At 40.2% G+C, this 13,869-nt stretch overlaps 1 protein-coding gene across 1 annotated transcript in view; it reads left to right on the top strand.

The window, feature by feature from the left end:
- ADAM23 (ADAM metallopeptidase domain 23) overlaps positions 1 to 13,869 on the top strand; it is a 226,996-nt gene that overhangs the window by 55,925 nt on the left and 157,202 nt on the right. Inside the window, exon 3 of the mRNA XM_006861942.1 lies at positions 1,966 to 2,042. Coding sequence (XP_006862004.1) covers positions 1,966 to 2,042 — 77 coding nt within the window. The remainder of the gene's footprint in view (positions 1 to 1,965; positions 2,043 to 13,869) is intronic.

Genomic DNA, 13,869 nt, shown 5'->3' with positions numbered 1-13,869 from the left:
TGCTCTTCAATGCTTTCTCTCTATTCACTTTAGCTTTTAAAAACAAAACAAAACAAAAACCACTCAGAAATATATAATAATTTACCCCACCAAAGGGCACATTCTGCAAGCCTGCCTCCTGGTTACCAGCTCTCAGTCCCTCTCTTCCCATGAATCTAGAGCCTCAGTTGCTCCCTTTCTCCATGTCCCCATCTCTGCCTCCATCTCTGGTGTCGCTGCTTCTCTGGATAATGTCTCTCCTTCTACTTGTGCTCTTCTTCCTTGGTGGTACTAGGGTCCTTTGTTTCTGGACTGTAAAATTAACTACTTCCTCATTTTTGATGCAAAATTTGTACCTTTACAATTGTGACAGTCACAATTAGCCATGAAAGCTGTTATTCACTGTTGAATCATAAGAATCTTGTCCTTGTCTCTTTTAACTAGACCCATCTAGACAAGATTAAAACTATTCAGTGGGGACTCTTCTGTTTGACACTCTTAAAGGTATAGGTATGAAAGGGCAAAATCTCTAGAACAATCATAGTTGAAGAGTTTCTCTGGACGGTAATCTTTCTCATCTATGGGTTTCTTAGTTCTTTGGGGAACACCTGTGTTACCTAAGTACCAGCCGATGCTGATTTTCCTGTGATCTTTAAGTTCTGGAGGCTGTAGAGTTTTTCATAGCTAGCCAGCCATCACTTACTAGCCTTAAACTCCTTCCTCGTGCTTTCTTCAAACCCCTCACAGTAGTGTTCATGGAGGCTAAGCACTTTTTCACACATAAACTTGACATCAGCAGGGATATATGCCTCTAACCGCACACTTAATGTGCTTTCTTCATCTTTGCAAGGACTCCTGGTGTGGCGCTGAAGGATCAGCACTGAACTGTGAAAAACAAAGTTAGCAGTTCAAACCCACCAGCGGTTTCTTGGAAACCCTATCCAAGGTCTATATGAGTCGGAATTGACTTGATGGCACTTAACAACAACAGTCATTGCCAACACTTTATCAGGAACCAGAGACACCAGCTTTGCCATTGTAAGGACACCACCACCACTTCCATCAATTTCAGCTTCTTTCTGCTTTAGTGTGTGAATGCTCGATTCATTCTTACCGACCTTACAGTTCACTTAGCAAGTGACATACCCCTTTTCAAAATATATTTTTTTCATGGAAAGATGGCACTTTATGCTCGGTGCTAACATGTCTGAGGGATTGCTTTGACCTCTGAATTTCTTCTGAGAACCCTTCCCCCTTTTTGTTGACAGAAACAAGGGTGCATAGAACACAAGTAGAGAACAAATGAGACCAGGCAAACAGGGCTCCAACAGTGAGTGTGGAGGGAGACAGGATCTGTGAAATGATGGGAGGCTTCTCCAGTAGGCTGTAGTGACCCATCACTTCATGTGTGTGGATTCAGTGTCATGCTCACTGTGACAGAATCAAGTTTTACTTTTTGGAAATTTCTGGATTCTTTTGAATAATTTTGACCTGTGGTTGTGAAACCCATGGGTACAGAAGGCTGACTACGTCATTTAGAGAAAGTTTCCATTTCTGATGAAGTGCGGGACAATGACATGATTTTTCACTTAGGTGTGCAGAAAGAATTGGTTAGCTCTGTGCACAAAATGGGCTGATATCAAGCTTTAATTAGCCAGACTTTTGCATAATTCATCATGTTCATTTTAGAAGTCCAGTAGATTACATTTTTTATAGTTTTATTTCTTATCACAATGGATTTCATTTTAAAGAACTGGTTGTCTTTACTCATTCCTTGCTGAACAAATATTTAGATCTGCTCAGAGAAGCCATGGCAACTCATCTAATCTCCTTTTAAAGAAGTGAATTGCTTCATAAAGGTACATGCAGAAATGAATCAGTACATAAGAAAGCTCTTCTTATTAATTGATGCTCTTGGTATGAATATAATAAGATTTAAAGACAGTGAAGCAAGCTTAATTTCTTTCTCTCTTTTTGAATCTATAGGCTGTCCATCTGGCCCAGGCAAGCTTCCAGATTGAAGCTTTTGATTCCAAATTCATTCTTGACCTCACACTGAACAAGTAAGTCTTTATTCAAAACCCTGCTAAGAAGCAAGTGCAGTAAAACTTCATGTCCATGATAATGTTTAGTGAAAATTTTTGGTGTTGAAGTAATTGATATTTTCCAGAGGATTATATAAGGAGCTCTGGTAGCGTAGTGGTTGCAAATTGGGTTGTTAACCTCAAGGTCAGTAGTTTGAAACTACCAGCTGTTGCACAGGAGAAAGAGGAGGCTTTCTGCTCCTATAAAGATTTACAGTCTCAGAAACCCTGTACAGGGTCACTATGAGTCAGAAGCGTCTCCATGGCACATAACAACAACAACAGCAACAGCGAATTATATGTCATATAGCACTGAGCAATCTGAATAGAGCTAATTCTTCCTTATTTCCCTTTTCCTGGAAGAAAAGACCTTTAACATATTAAATATCTTAAGTGACAGTATTTAGATATTGGGATTTTAAATGAAAAAAATATTTGAGTAATGACAATTCATTAAACATTAGCAATAGAATTGTTACTATATGTGAGAAGCATGATAAATTACTAATTCAAATATAATTTGACTTAAGTCTAGAAATTATTTCTAGTTCATCTTTCATTATGCAATTATGATTTAAGTATAAAGAACAAAGAAAGACTTGCAAATATCTATTTTCAGAAGGTTCTTAGCTTCATAACTTGCTGTAATGCGTACAATTTGTTAGAAATTCTGTTCCTGATGAAAAATTTGCCAGTTTTCTCAGAGTTTGTGTTTATGTTGATATTTTAACTTTATTTCCTAAGTTGGGACCAACTGTACCAATGTCTTTGTACAAAGCATGTACAAGAGCTGTCAACTTCATCTCAGGCTAAATCAGTGCCATTGAGTTGATTCTGACTAATGGGTCCTTGCAGGACAGGGAAGAACTGCCCAGTAGGGTTTCCAAGGCTGTAAATATTTATGGAAGCAGACTGCCACATCTTTCTCCCATAGAATGATTGGTGTGCTTGAACCACCAACTGTTTGGTTAGCAATCCAATGCTTTAATGTAACCAGGGCCCTTCACATAAAGCTAGCCGTGGGCCTTTCTTTGGTGTAAGAAATGTCCGGTATGACTTGCTTTATTTACAGAAACTCCAGCCAGTATGTAATGCTCATCATTATTTTGACCAGGATTGCATCTTTGCAAGAAAAGTACCATTTAATGCTATTGGACACTAATGTAGGTGACTGCAGCCAATATCTGAGAAATTGCGAAGGAATATAAAGAACAGTGATTGCATTTCTTGCCTGCCAAGTTTTGTGAAGGCTACAAAAAAAAAAAAAAAAAAACAAGCAGAGTCAGCTTGGTTGTTCCTTATTCAAGTATTATTGCAGCTTTAAGTTGGAATGAATCAGCACAACTCAGTATTTCCTGTGTCAAAGGCACTGCAGGTTTTTCTGTTTCAGTCTGCTGAGCACTGGTTGAGTTCCTTGTCCTCATGCCTTGTCAGCAGTGTGCCTGCCTGAAAGATTTGTCTTGCCAGATTTTAAATTATGTTGAGTAGCAAGATATGGCCAATTTTAGTTTGTTTCAGTTCTTGATCTCTTTAACTCTTACTGAAGTCAAGACTGTCATTCCAGACTCTTCCGCGGTGAAAGCAACCGGCATTGCTATATTTTTGGACATTAAGCATCATAGCTTCAGCAGAGTCTGCCAATAAATTAGCAGAAGTTTGAGAAAGGGTCACATGGGATATTCATAACACATAGAGTCTGGAAACACATCAGAAAATTATTTAATTGTGAACACTTAACATGCTAAGCATCTACCAGGAGCAATCTCTGCCTGGAGGAGCTTAAAGTCACTTTGGGAGAGACTGATAGGCAGATTTTTACGTCATTTCACAAGAGGATAGAACATGTTGTATAGAGGTTAGCTGGGAATAGTATGGTAGCATCAAGGAGAGGCAGCCTGGTAGGCTGGAGGAGTGTGAAAAGACATCTTGGAAGACATGCTGTTTGAACTTAATCTTGGAGAAAAGTTGCTAGTCAGGAAGCAGCATGTTGAGGATGGGAGGAAGGGACAGAAAACAGAGAAGTGTGCTCCAGAAAGAGGAGATAGTATGGGATAAGGATGTAGGCAGTTCAGTGGCGCCTGGTGTATTTAGGGAGCACAAAACCTCTGAGCTTCTCATTTAAGTATAAAGCTGAGGAAGAGGGAGAGGTGTGTCTGGGGACACTGTTGGAAGGTCCAGTATTTCATGTTCAAGGTCTTACTTGTTATTTCTTAGACTGTGAAAAGTCTTATAAGACGTCTTGTACTAAGGAAGTGTACTAAGACATGGAGAAGAGGAGGTGCTGTCAAGGTATCTTTGGCTGGTAAACAGCAATAGTATTGATTAGCTTTAGATGACAAGGCAGAAGGAAGAGTTAGAACTGACTAGAGATGTCCTGATTGGGTGTAAGGTGGTATCAAGCTGAAATGGGTTGCACCAGGGAATGAAATGGTAAATGATGAGGGAAAAGAGGATGTGAAATCAGAAGAAACCTGATAGATCTGATGTGCTCTGGGCCATGCATGATGTCATAGCTATGAAGTTGCTGAATGTGATGGTCTAACCCAGAGAAGATGAGGAGACTGCAGATAATACTGAGATGTTTAAGAAGATCTGCCACATGAAGGTGGAAAGCTGAGGGCTCCACAGCTGGGACAGCAAGTATGGCAAGTGCTAAGCAAGGAGGAATATTCAAGAAGCACAGAAGATGGACATGCTGGAGGGGCTAGGGGCAGGGAGATGGTGGGAGGTATGAAGATGAGATAAGAGAAGCAGCAGAACGGACCATGTAGGGCTAGTGTCCATGGTGATGAGTTAGGATGAGATGCCATTGGAGGGCTCTAAGCATGGAGGTGACATAATCACATTTATATTTTGTTTGTCACAAAGTATCCTATTTATGTCCTCAGAAGACCTGTAGTCACATTCCTGTCAGAATATACTCTTTATTTTTTCCTTCTAGATCAGTTGCTGTTCCAAGTTATAGAAGGTTTTAAAAAACTTACTAAATCAATAATTCCTTTTGTTTTTTTACTAAGTTTTTATTGTGAATTATGTGATAGTTTACATGGGAGAACATTATCTTTACTTTCATCCTATCGTATTTCATTTCATTGCAATGATTACAGTCCCCTGCATGCATCATCAAACAACCAAAGGGTACACCCCACACGCCTGCCTCCCCAGCCGCCAGCACACAGCCCCTCCCACTCCCTGAGTCTAGAGTCCCCAGCGGCGCCTTATCTCCACGTCATTGTCTCTGCCTCCATCCCTGGTGTCACTGCTCCTCTGGATAGGGTCCCTCACTCTGCTTTTCTCCCTGGATGGTTCCAGGGATCTCCGTTCCTGGACTGTAAAATCAACCACCCCCTCCTTTTGTTACAAAACGTCTACCTTTACCTTTCCTACACCCACAGTCAGTCCTGATAGAAATCATTCCCTATTGAACCACAAGAGTCTTATCCCCATCATCTTTTATCAGCCCCATCCAGACAGGTTGGAAACAACTCAGTAGAGATTCTACCTTTTCCCATACCCTCTGGAACTAGGTTCTTTATTGAAAGCTTGTAAGCCAGTCATTTCTTGCTTTTTGTAGCCCCCCCCCCCCCCCCCCCCCCCCCATTTTGGGTAGCCAGTGTCTAAGTTACCCATCCTTGTCGACTCTGTGTACCAAGGGGGCGGGAGTGATCCTCACTGAAAACATTCGTTCACTCCTTGGCCATACTACATCCACAAGCATAGGTCAAGTTCATCTAATTGTAGTGGATTACTCTTTTTTTCCTCTTCTTTCTTCCTGTAGTCATGTTCTGATCATCCAGCCATTGAATCTCGGTCAGATGGGTACTATCTGCAAGTGTGGGTGTTCTTGTGCATCTACCCTCACTTCATTAGATCAATAGTTCTTAATGTATCTATCCTTATAAGTCTCAGGGGGTCTGAGGATTGTCTTCTCTGTATGAGTGATTAGAATTATACCACAGTGCATGTTACTTATAGTCAAGTTCGCTGGTGTCTTCCACAAGTGTTCATTGGGTATAACCAGGACCAGAGATGTACTCAGGTTCCAGGATCAAACAGACCAGACCTGAATCCATGCCCTGCCATTGACCTATCTGACCTTGGACAACTTTCTTCTTCTTTTTTAATTTTTATGTGTTTTATTGTGAATTATGTGATGATAGTTTACATGGGAAACCATTAGCTTTACATTCATCCTATTGTATATCATTTCAATGCCATTATTACAATCCCCTCCAAGCATCATCAAAGGGTATATACCCCACAAGCCTGCCCTTTGGTCATCAGCACACAGCCCCTCTCCCTCTCTGGGTCTAGAGTCCACTGCTGCTCCATCGCTTCATGTCATCATCTCTGCCTCCATCTCTGGCATCACTGTTTCTTTGGGTAGGGTCCCGCACTTCGCTTTTCTCCCTTGGTGGTTCCGGGGACCTCCATTCCTGGACTGCAAAATCAATCACTCCCCTCCTTTTGTTACAAAACATCTACCTTTTACATTTCCACCCCTCACAGTCAGTCCTGATAACAATTATTCACTATTGTACCACAAGAGACCTATCCCCATTTCCTTTCATCAGTCCCGCCCAGACAGATTGGATACTACTCAGTGGAGATTCTACCTTCCTCCATGCCCTCTGGATCTAGGTTCCCTCTTGAAAGCTTGTAAGCCAGTCACTTCTTTCCTTTGTACTCCCCCCCTCCCCCCCATTTTGGGTAGCCAATGTCCAATTTGCCCATCCCTGTCTACCCTGTGTGCCAAGGAGATGGCAATGATCCTTCCTGTACATATTTATTCTCTCTTTTGAGCTACTGCATCCATAGGTGTAGGTCAAGTTCATCAAATTCTGTCAGATTACTCTTTTTTTCTTCTTCTTTCTTCTTCTAGTTGAGTTCTGATCATCCAGCCATTGAAGCCAGGTCAAGTGGGTATTATCTGCAAGTGTGGATGTTCTTGTGCATATGCCCTCACTTCTAATCAGCTGGACGCTTCATTCTCCACTCTAGTCCTCTGTGGCTACGTCACTGACTCTGGGCCAAAGAGTCCCCAGGTTTTGCCACACTGCTGGCCAACCAGCTCTCCACCTGGGTTCACAGGAGTCTATTGAACGTGGTAGGAATTAACTCGCAGCTTCATTGCTGTTTTCCCCTCACTTTCCCTTATCAGTGACCAGTGTGGTCACCAGTCAGACCACATATCTGCTCGTGTATTCCCCTTGAATCTTAGTCTTAGAAGGGGTCTTTTGGGCAACTTTCTTAAACTTCTTTTTAAAATAACAGCTTTATTGAAATATAATTCACATAGTATAAAATTTACTTCAGATTGACAAGAACAACTCAAAAAACTGTATCAGGAACTTAGTGGGCAGTGAGTTTATGCTAATAGGGAAGGAACAACTTGGAAAATAACAATGGGAATGGTTGTACAAGTCAAAGAATGTAATCAGTGGCACTGGATTGTACATATAGAAATTGTTGAATTGGTGTGTGTATTCTCAACAACAGCAAGAAGAAAATGAAATAAGTTATTTATAAAAAAGAACACTCCTGTCCTCCCACCCCTAACCCCCCTACCCCCAAAAAAGAAAGAAAGAAAAATGACAGCACTAGGCTTGGGTAGTCCGAGACTGAATTACTGGCTCCAGGGTAGGGGGAGATTCCCTTGGTATTTCTCGTGTCCACTTAGTAATCAGAACCAGCAGCTAGGTACCTACTCTTGCAGTTCTAGCTTGTCTGCTTGTGACTGGGCACCTAGGCGCTATCTGCCTACCTCTGCAGGCTCACTGGAAAGCCCCTTTCGTCTAAGGGTCCAATTACATCTGCCAATCTCACTGGATTTGGAAACTTGCATTTGGGCGCTAACACTTTGTCCTCTTTGGCTTCATCCTTTTGTGTGCATTCTCTACTCTGTTGTCCAGAACTTGGAAGGGTGACTGTCACCTCCAGTTAACCACAAGCAAACCCTAGGAGTCATGTCTAGACTTGGTCTTGGGAAACATGTAGATGGTAGTGCCATTTAACGTGATGTGTAACCCATAGGTGAACAAAGCGAGCTAGGATAACTTGTTCTTTGAGTTTCACTTAAACATATGCATTTATTATTCATGACAATCCTTAATCTCCTTTTAACATAATTTACTGACAGATTTGAGTATTATTGTTATTCTATATAATTTTGAAGGTGAAAATATACACAACAAAACATACACCAATTCAACAGTTCCAACACATACAATGTAGTTACATTGATTACATACTTCAAGTTATATAGCCACTCTTGCTCCCCTTTTTCCAAATAATTCCACTATCATTAAGATAAACTCATTGTGCCTAAGCTTCTCATTTCACCTTCTCTGTGGCTGTCCTCAGTTAGATCCCTTGTAGATAATTCATTAAAAGAGCACAGTGTTCAAGGCATAAATACCCTCCTGATTTCCTTAGCCTGGTATTTAGTGTCTCTAGCTCCTGTTTCACCATAATAAGTAGGACAGGGTGAGAATAAGGAAGCCTCTTCCTGCAGGCAGAGAGCAAGCCTTCCCTGGCCTTCACTGTGAAGTTATAATGAATGCCTGCCTGGAGCACTGTGCTCTGGTCAGTCACAATTGTCTCATCTCTTGTAGCCCTCAAGTGACCCTCCTAGATTCTCTAGCCTACAAGAGATGAGACGATTGTGATTGGCCAGAAAGGGGGAGACTGTTGCTGTTCTTGCACCAAGGAACGAAAATGAGGCATCAAAGAATTTCTGACACAGTCAAAGAGATGTAATAGTCAGTGGGACAGTTGTTGCACTGTTTACCCAAGACATACTTAGTCAATCCAGAGACTGTTTATGATTACATGTCGTAAATGAGACCCTTTGCAAGTGTCCCCTCCAATGCAGAATGTGGGCAAAAAGTTTGATCTTGACTTATTCTTCAGATCACTTCTTGGTCTTTTGAAAACAGATTGATGGGTAAAATCCCAGCAGATGTGAATCATGACCCTGCCCCCCAAATAAAAAAGAAAATCACAAAGAATTCAGTGTTACTAGGCATCTGAGATGAGTTCATTATGATAGTTGCTGATTTTAGATCTTACTTTTATAATAGTTAACTGAGAAAGACAACACACTGGATTGAATAATTCTCATTCTCTGATAAAGAGGTTTACCAGTCTGTCTACATATATAAAGGTTTTCCCTTGGCTGTGATGTTATAGGACAGTCAGGTAACATAATGGCTAATGTCTCCATGGTTTTTCAAGTGACCAGAAATTTTCGTTAAATAGACTACTCATATTGACCCTCTGGACTAGCCAGGTGCATTAAGTTTTTTCTAACTGCAGTCAGTTTATCATTAGGTCCTTTGGTTGAAGGCTTTCGCAACTGTTCCAAGTACCTTATTTTACAAGTGTTTCTTGAGTGCCTACCAGTCCCAGGTAATGTGGAAACTGCCAGATATAAACCTTTCCCTTATGAAGCTTACAAAACAAGAGGAGAAAGACAAGTCGGCAGGCATTTACATTTTAGTCTGAGAAGTGTTGTAGTGGTAAAAATACAGAATGTGTTTATCCCACATGGGAGGGGTATCTAACCGATATTCAGAGGTGAGAGTGAACAGGAAGCTCAATATTCATTCAATTCATTGTCTGAGCTCAGACCCAAAGTTTGTTTAGGCTTGAGAGGGTTTGAAGGAGAAGAGAGTAACCTTTAGGTTACAAAGTTGAGGCATAGAGTGTGATATTAATGGCTAATCAGTGGCAGAACCAGGATCAGAACCCAGCATTGCCCATTTTCAAAGCCTTTGAGAGTTGAGAAATTTTTTGTTGAGTAAGAAAATCCATGAAAGTTGATCCTGACGAGCTCTTCAAAGGTGAACCTTTAGTGAAATAAACATGTTCTATCTTCTGTCTTTTAAAAGAAGCTCTGATAGCATAGTGGTAACGAATCGGGCTGCAAACCGCAAGGTCAGCAGTTCGAAACTACCAGCTGTTCCACAGGAGAAAGATGGGCCGTTCTGCTCCCGTAAAGATTTACAGCCTCGGAAACCCTGTACAGGGTCGCTATGGGTCAGAACTGACTCGACAGCATTTAACAATAACAACAACATCTCCTGTCTTTTATATCTTAGTTTATCCACCACTCTTTTTCCTTGTATAAATCTAGCTCTGAATAATAATTCCGTTTTCCTTTTGATCCTGGGCAGATTGATATAGAGTAAAGGTACCAGAGACTCTTGGCTAGCACCTGTTTCCAATAAGATTTATGTTATTTCTAGAATTATTTGTTTTTCTGGTGATTCTCACACTACAATCATCACATGAGTCATTTCCCCTAGCCTTTAAAATGTAAGTGTCAAGATGATCATTGTTGTTGTTGTAAGCTGTCATCAACTTTGCTCTTGACTCATTGAGTGCCCATGAGCAGCAGGCTTGGACCATCATCCCTTGGTGGAAGTTTACACGTTGCTGTGATGCTGAATAGGTTTCAGCTGAGCTTCCAGACTAAGGCAGACTAGGAAGATTATTTGTATACCTGAGAGATTAGGAAAGAAAGATTGTAGACACCCCACCTTAATATTGTATTTTTCGCTATGGTTTGGAGTCTTGGTGTGATGTTTTAGATTAATGCATTGGACTTCAAAGTAGGTTTGAACTGCCAGTTTGGCAGTTCAAGCTCACTAGCCACTCCTAGGAAACGCTATGCAGGGTCACTATGGGTCGGAACTGACTTGACAGCACTTAACAACAACAAGTTATGGTTTATTATGATTTGTTTATGAAAATCTTTAAAATATCAGTTCTGATTCACCTTTGTGATGACAGTATTACTATAGTATTAAGAATATGTTTACAGCAAAATAATCTATTTAGGCTTAATTTTTCTTTTTTGTAAAAACCCTTTTTAAAAATGTAAAATAATTTTAAAATAAAAAAGTCTTCTTTATAGATATGCTTTTAAAATAAGATTGCACATTTCCTTTCTTTCTCCTTTTATTTTCTGCCCAAGTGACCTTATCCACTGCAATAAATCAAATGATACTGTTATAAGAAAGATCTCACAGCGTAAAGGCTGTGTCTCTTGTAATTCCTAAGATTATTTCGAGATTTAATAGTATATGAGGTTCTTTATCATTACTGCTAGTATTTATTCATTAAGCACTGGTCTGGTACTTGACCCTAAGGGATGCTTTGCTCTTTAAAGCTATTCAGAAAATGGTAAAGGGTTTCTTTGTGTGAAGGCCAACACTGGATCTCTCTTCCTTTCCCCCTCCTCCCTACTGTACTCTGCTAGACACAGTCTCTTCAAGGAGCCCACAATTTAAGCTACACAGAGGAGGGTATGTTCGAGCTGAGTTTTGAAGGATGAATAATTTGCCGATAAGTTATTCAGTTCTTTGGATGGGGTACGCGGGGGCTGCAATAACTCTTTTGAGCACTTGTGTTGGATATAAACTGACAATGGACTGTTTATGCAGGTAGCTAGCTAGTTTGAAGTTTTTCCCTCACTAATACCCCTACTTGGTGCAGCTATATCACCATAATAGTATTTTGAGTGGCAGAAATGAAGTATTGCTATTTTAATGATGTTAAAAACCATACATGCGCCTGTTTCTCCTTTGACAGTTATAGTTAAATCTGTTCCTGTGAAATCCTGAATGTACTCATGATTAAATCTAAACATTTACTGACAGGAGTGCTTTTAGAAGTAAATATTATATCTACTCTTTCTTCTACTAGCTTTAAATACCTAGGTTCTGTGTATGCTTTTGATTTGGTGAACTTAAAAAAAAATGAGTGAAAGACATTATTAGATATTATTTTTCATAAAAGCACTTTGAGGCAAGGTTTTCAGTTTTATGGATTTAGGTCTCAAACTGTTTCTGTACCCACCCACGCCACCAAGAAAACATCATATCACACTTTCGCTGATTTAACTTTTTTACTTTTCCTCAGAATATGCTGTTTTGAAGTATTTTTTTAAAACTTTTTATTGTGAATTGAATGGTTTACAGAAAAATCACCAGTTTTACATTCACCAAATCCTACACTTTGTTTGAACTCAATGATTGTAATCCCTCCATGGAACAACAGTTCTTCGACTTTCTCCCTGTGGTTCTGATTTCCATTTCACCCTCCTTCCTATCCCTTCTCAACTTTGTCCTCAGGTAAATGTTGCCCTGTTGGTCTTGAATAGTTGACCATTTCATGGTGAGCATACCATAGTAGTTTTGTTGCCCCCACTAAATACCTGTCTACTGTTTGGCTGAAAACTGGGCCCCGAGGGTGAGGTCGGTTCCAGACCTGAAGGGTGGTTGAGGGCCATGGCCTTGGATTCCTCCAGTCTCTTTCTGACTAGTAAGTCTGATCTTTTTTTTTTTTTTTTTTCTGATTTTTAAAATAATTTTGAGCTTTATTCCACATCTTCTTCTATTCTTTTTGGGACATTCAAATGTGATTTCTTTCAGAGTAGATAAAAGGGTATCTGGGCACCATCTACTTCTTGTTTTGAAGTATTGTTTTATGATTAAAATATTACATGACTTACTGAAAAAGTTTTTTTTTGTGTTTTATGTACAAGACATTATTCTTTCTTCTTGGAAAGCCCAGAGTATAAGGCTTGCTTAATGCCTGGATATTTGATCAGATGCTGATATTAGTGTAGACTGGATCACAGCTGATAAAACCAGTTTCCGTTGAGTTAATTCCATCTCAGGGCAACTTGTTGTATGTCACAGTAGAACTGTCTTTCACGGGGCTTTCGTCACTTTGACCTCTCAGAAACAGACTGCCAAGTCTTTCTTCTGAGGTACCTCTAGATGGGTTTGAAATGTCAACCTTTGAGTTAGTAGCCCATTTGTGCCACTCAGGGACTCCCACAGCCCATACCCTGTGTTGTATAGCAAAGTCACCTGGAGAGCCAAAAGATAACCAATAGTTGTGACTCTTTCTTTGAAGGCCATTGCCTGGTAAGTAATAGTTCAGTTACATCTCAGAGTACAGAAAGATTTAGCATGTATGGAGCCCAGATTTGCGGGTTTTAGCCATAGTAATGGGTGGAATTAAGATTATGAAAACTGGGTGCTCATAATGGTCTCTGGAAGGAAATAAAATCTTCTATGTTAGTAAGATTTATAAGGAAAGAACCCTGGTGACACATTGGTTAAGTACTTGGCTCCTAACTGAAAAGTCAGTGTTTCGAATCCACCAGCTTTTCATGGGAAAAAGAAGTGACGGTCTGCTTCTATAAAGATTACAAAAACCCAACCCATAAAGCCGATTCCAACTTGTAGTCTTGGAAATCCTCTCCGACACTTCTACTCTTGGGTCGCTATGAGTTGGAATTAATTGGATGGCAAGGGGTAAGGCTTATTTCTGTCTTTGCAGTGGATGGTCAAGTGATTGGAATTGACTGATGTTCTCAGTGTAACTAGTGCTTTTCGTAGAGTATACAGATTCCTCTCTTCCCTCCTTTCCTTAGTACATGACCCAGAGGAGAGTCTTATTCTTGCTCTGTTGTTTGGTATCCAGAGAACCTGAGGGTGTGTGTCATTTCGCTCTTATCAGCTGCCCTCTGCCTCTACCTGTCAGGTGGGACTGGGATTAAATGGGGATACTTCCTGCCACGCCTTTTCATTCACTGGTAACCCCGTCATCTTCCATCTCTGATGTAAGGGTTGAATTAACAATCTCTTTTTTTAATTTTTTTAACTATTCAAAGAATGTACGGTCCAAATTATATTTTGGAAGTTGTATTTATTGCAGAATATTTTCTACTCTGGGTTATTTCTTTATAAAGTTAGAATCAAGTTATTTAAAAAAATGTAGTTAGTAT

The sequence above is a fragment of the Chrysochloris asiatica genome, unplaced genomic scaffold (genome assembly GCF_000296735.1).
Source record: "Chrysochloris asiatica unplaced genomic scaffold, ChrAsi1.0 scaffold00045, whole genome shotgun sequence".
NCBI classification, from domain to species: Eukaryota; Metazoa; Chordata; class Mammalia; order Afrosoricida; family Chrysochloridae; genus Chrysochloris; species Chrysochloris asiatica.
Note: the sequence above shows the minus strand (reverse complement) of the source record. Positions and strands in the feature narration are given on the sequence as shown.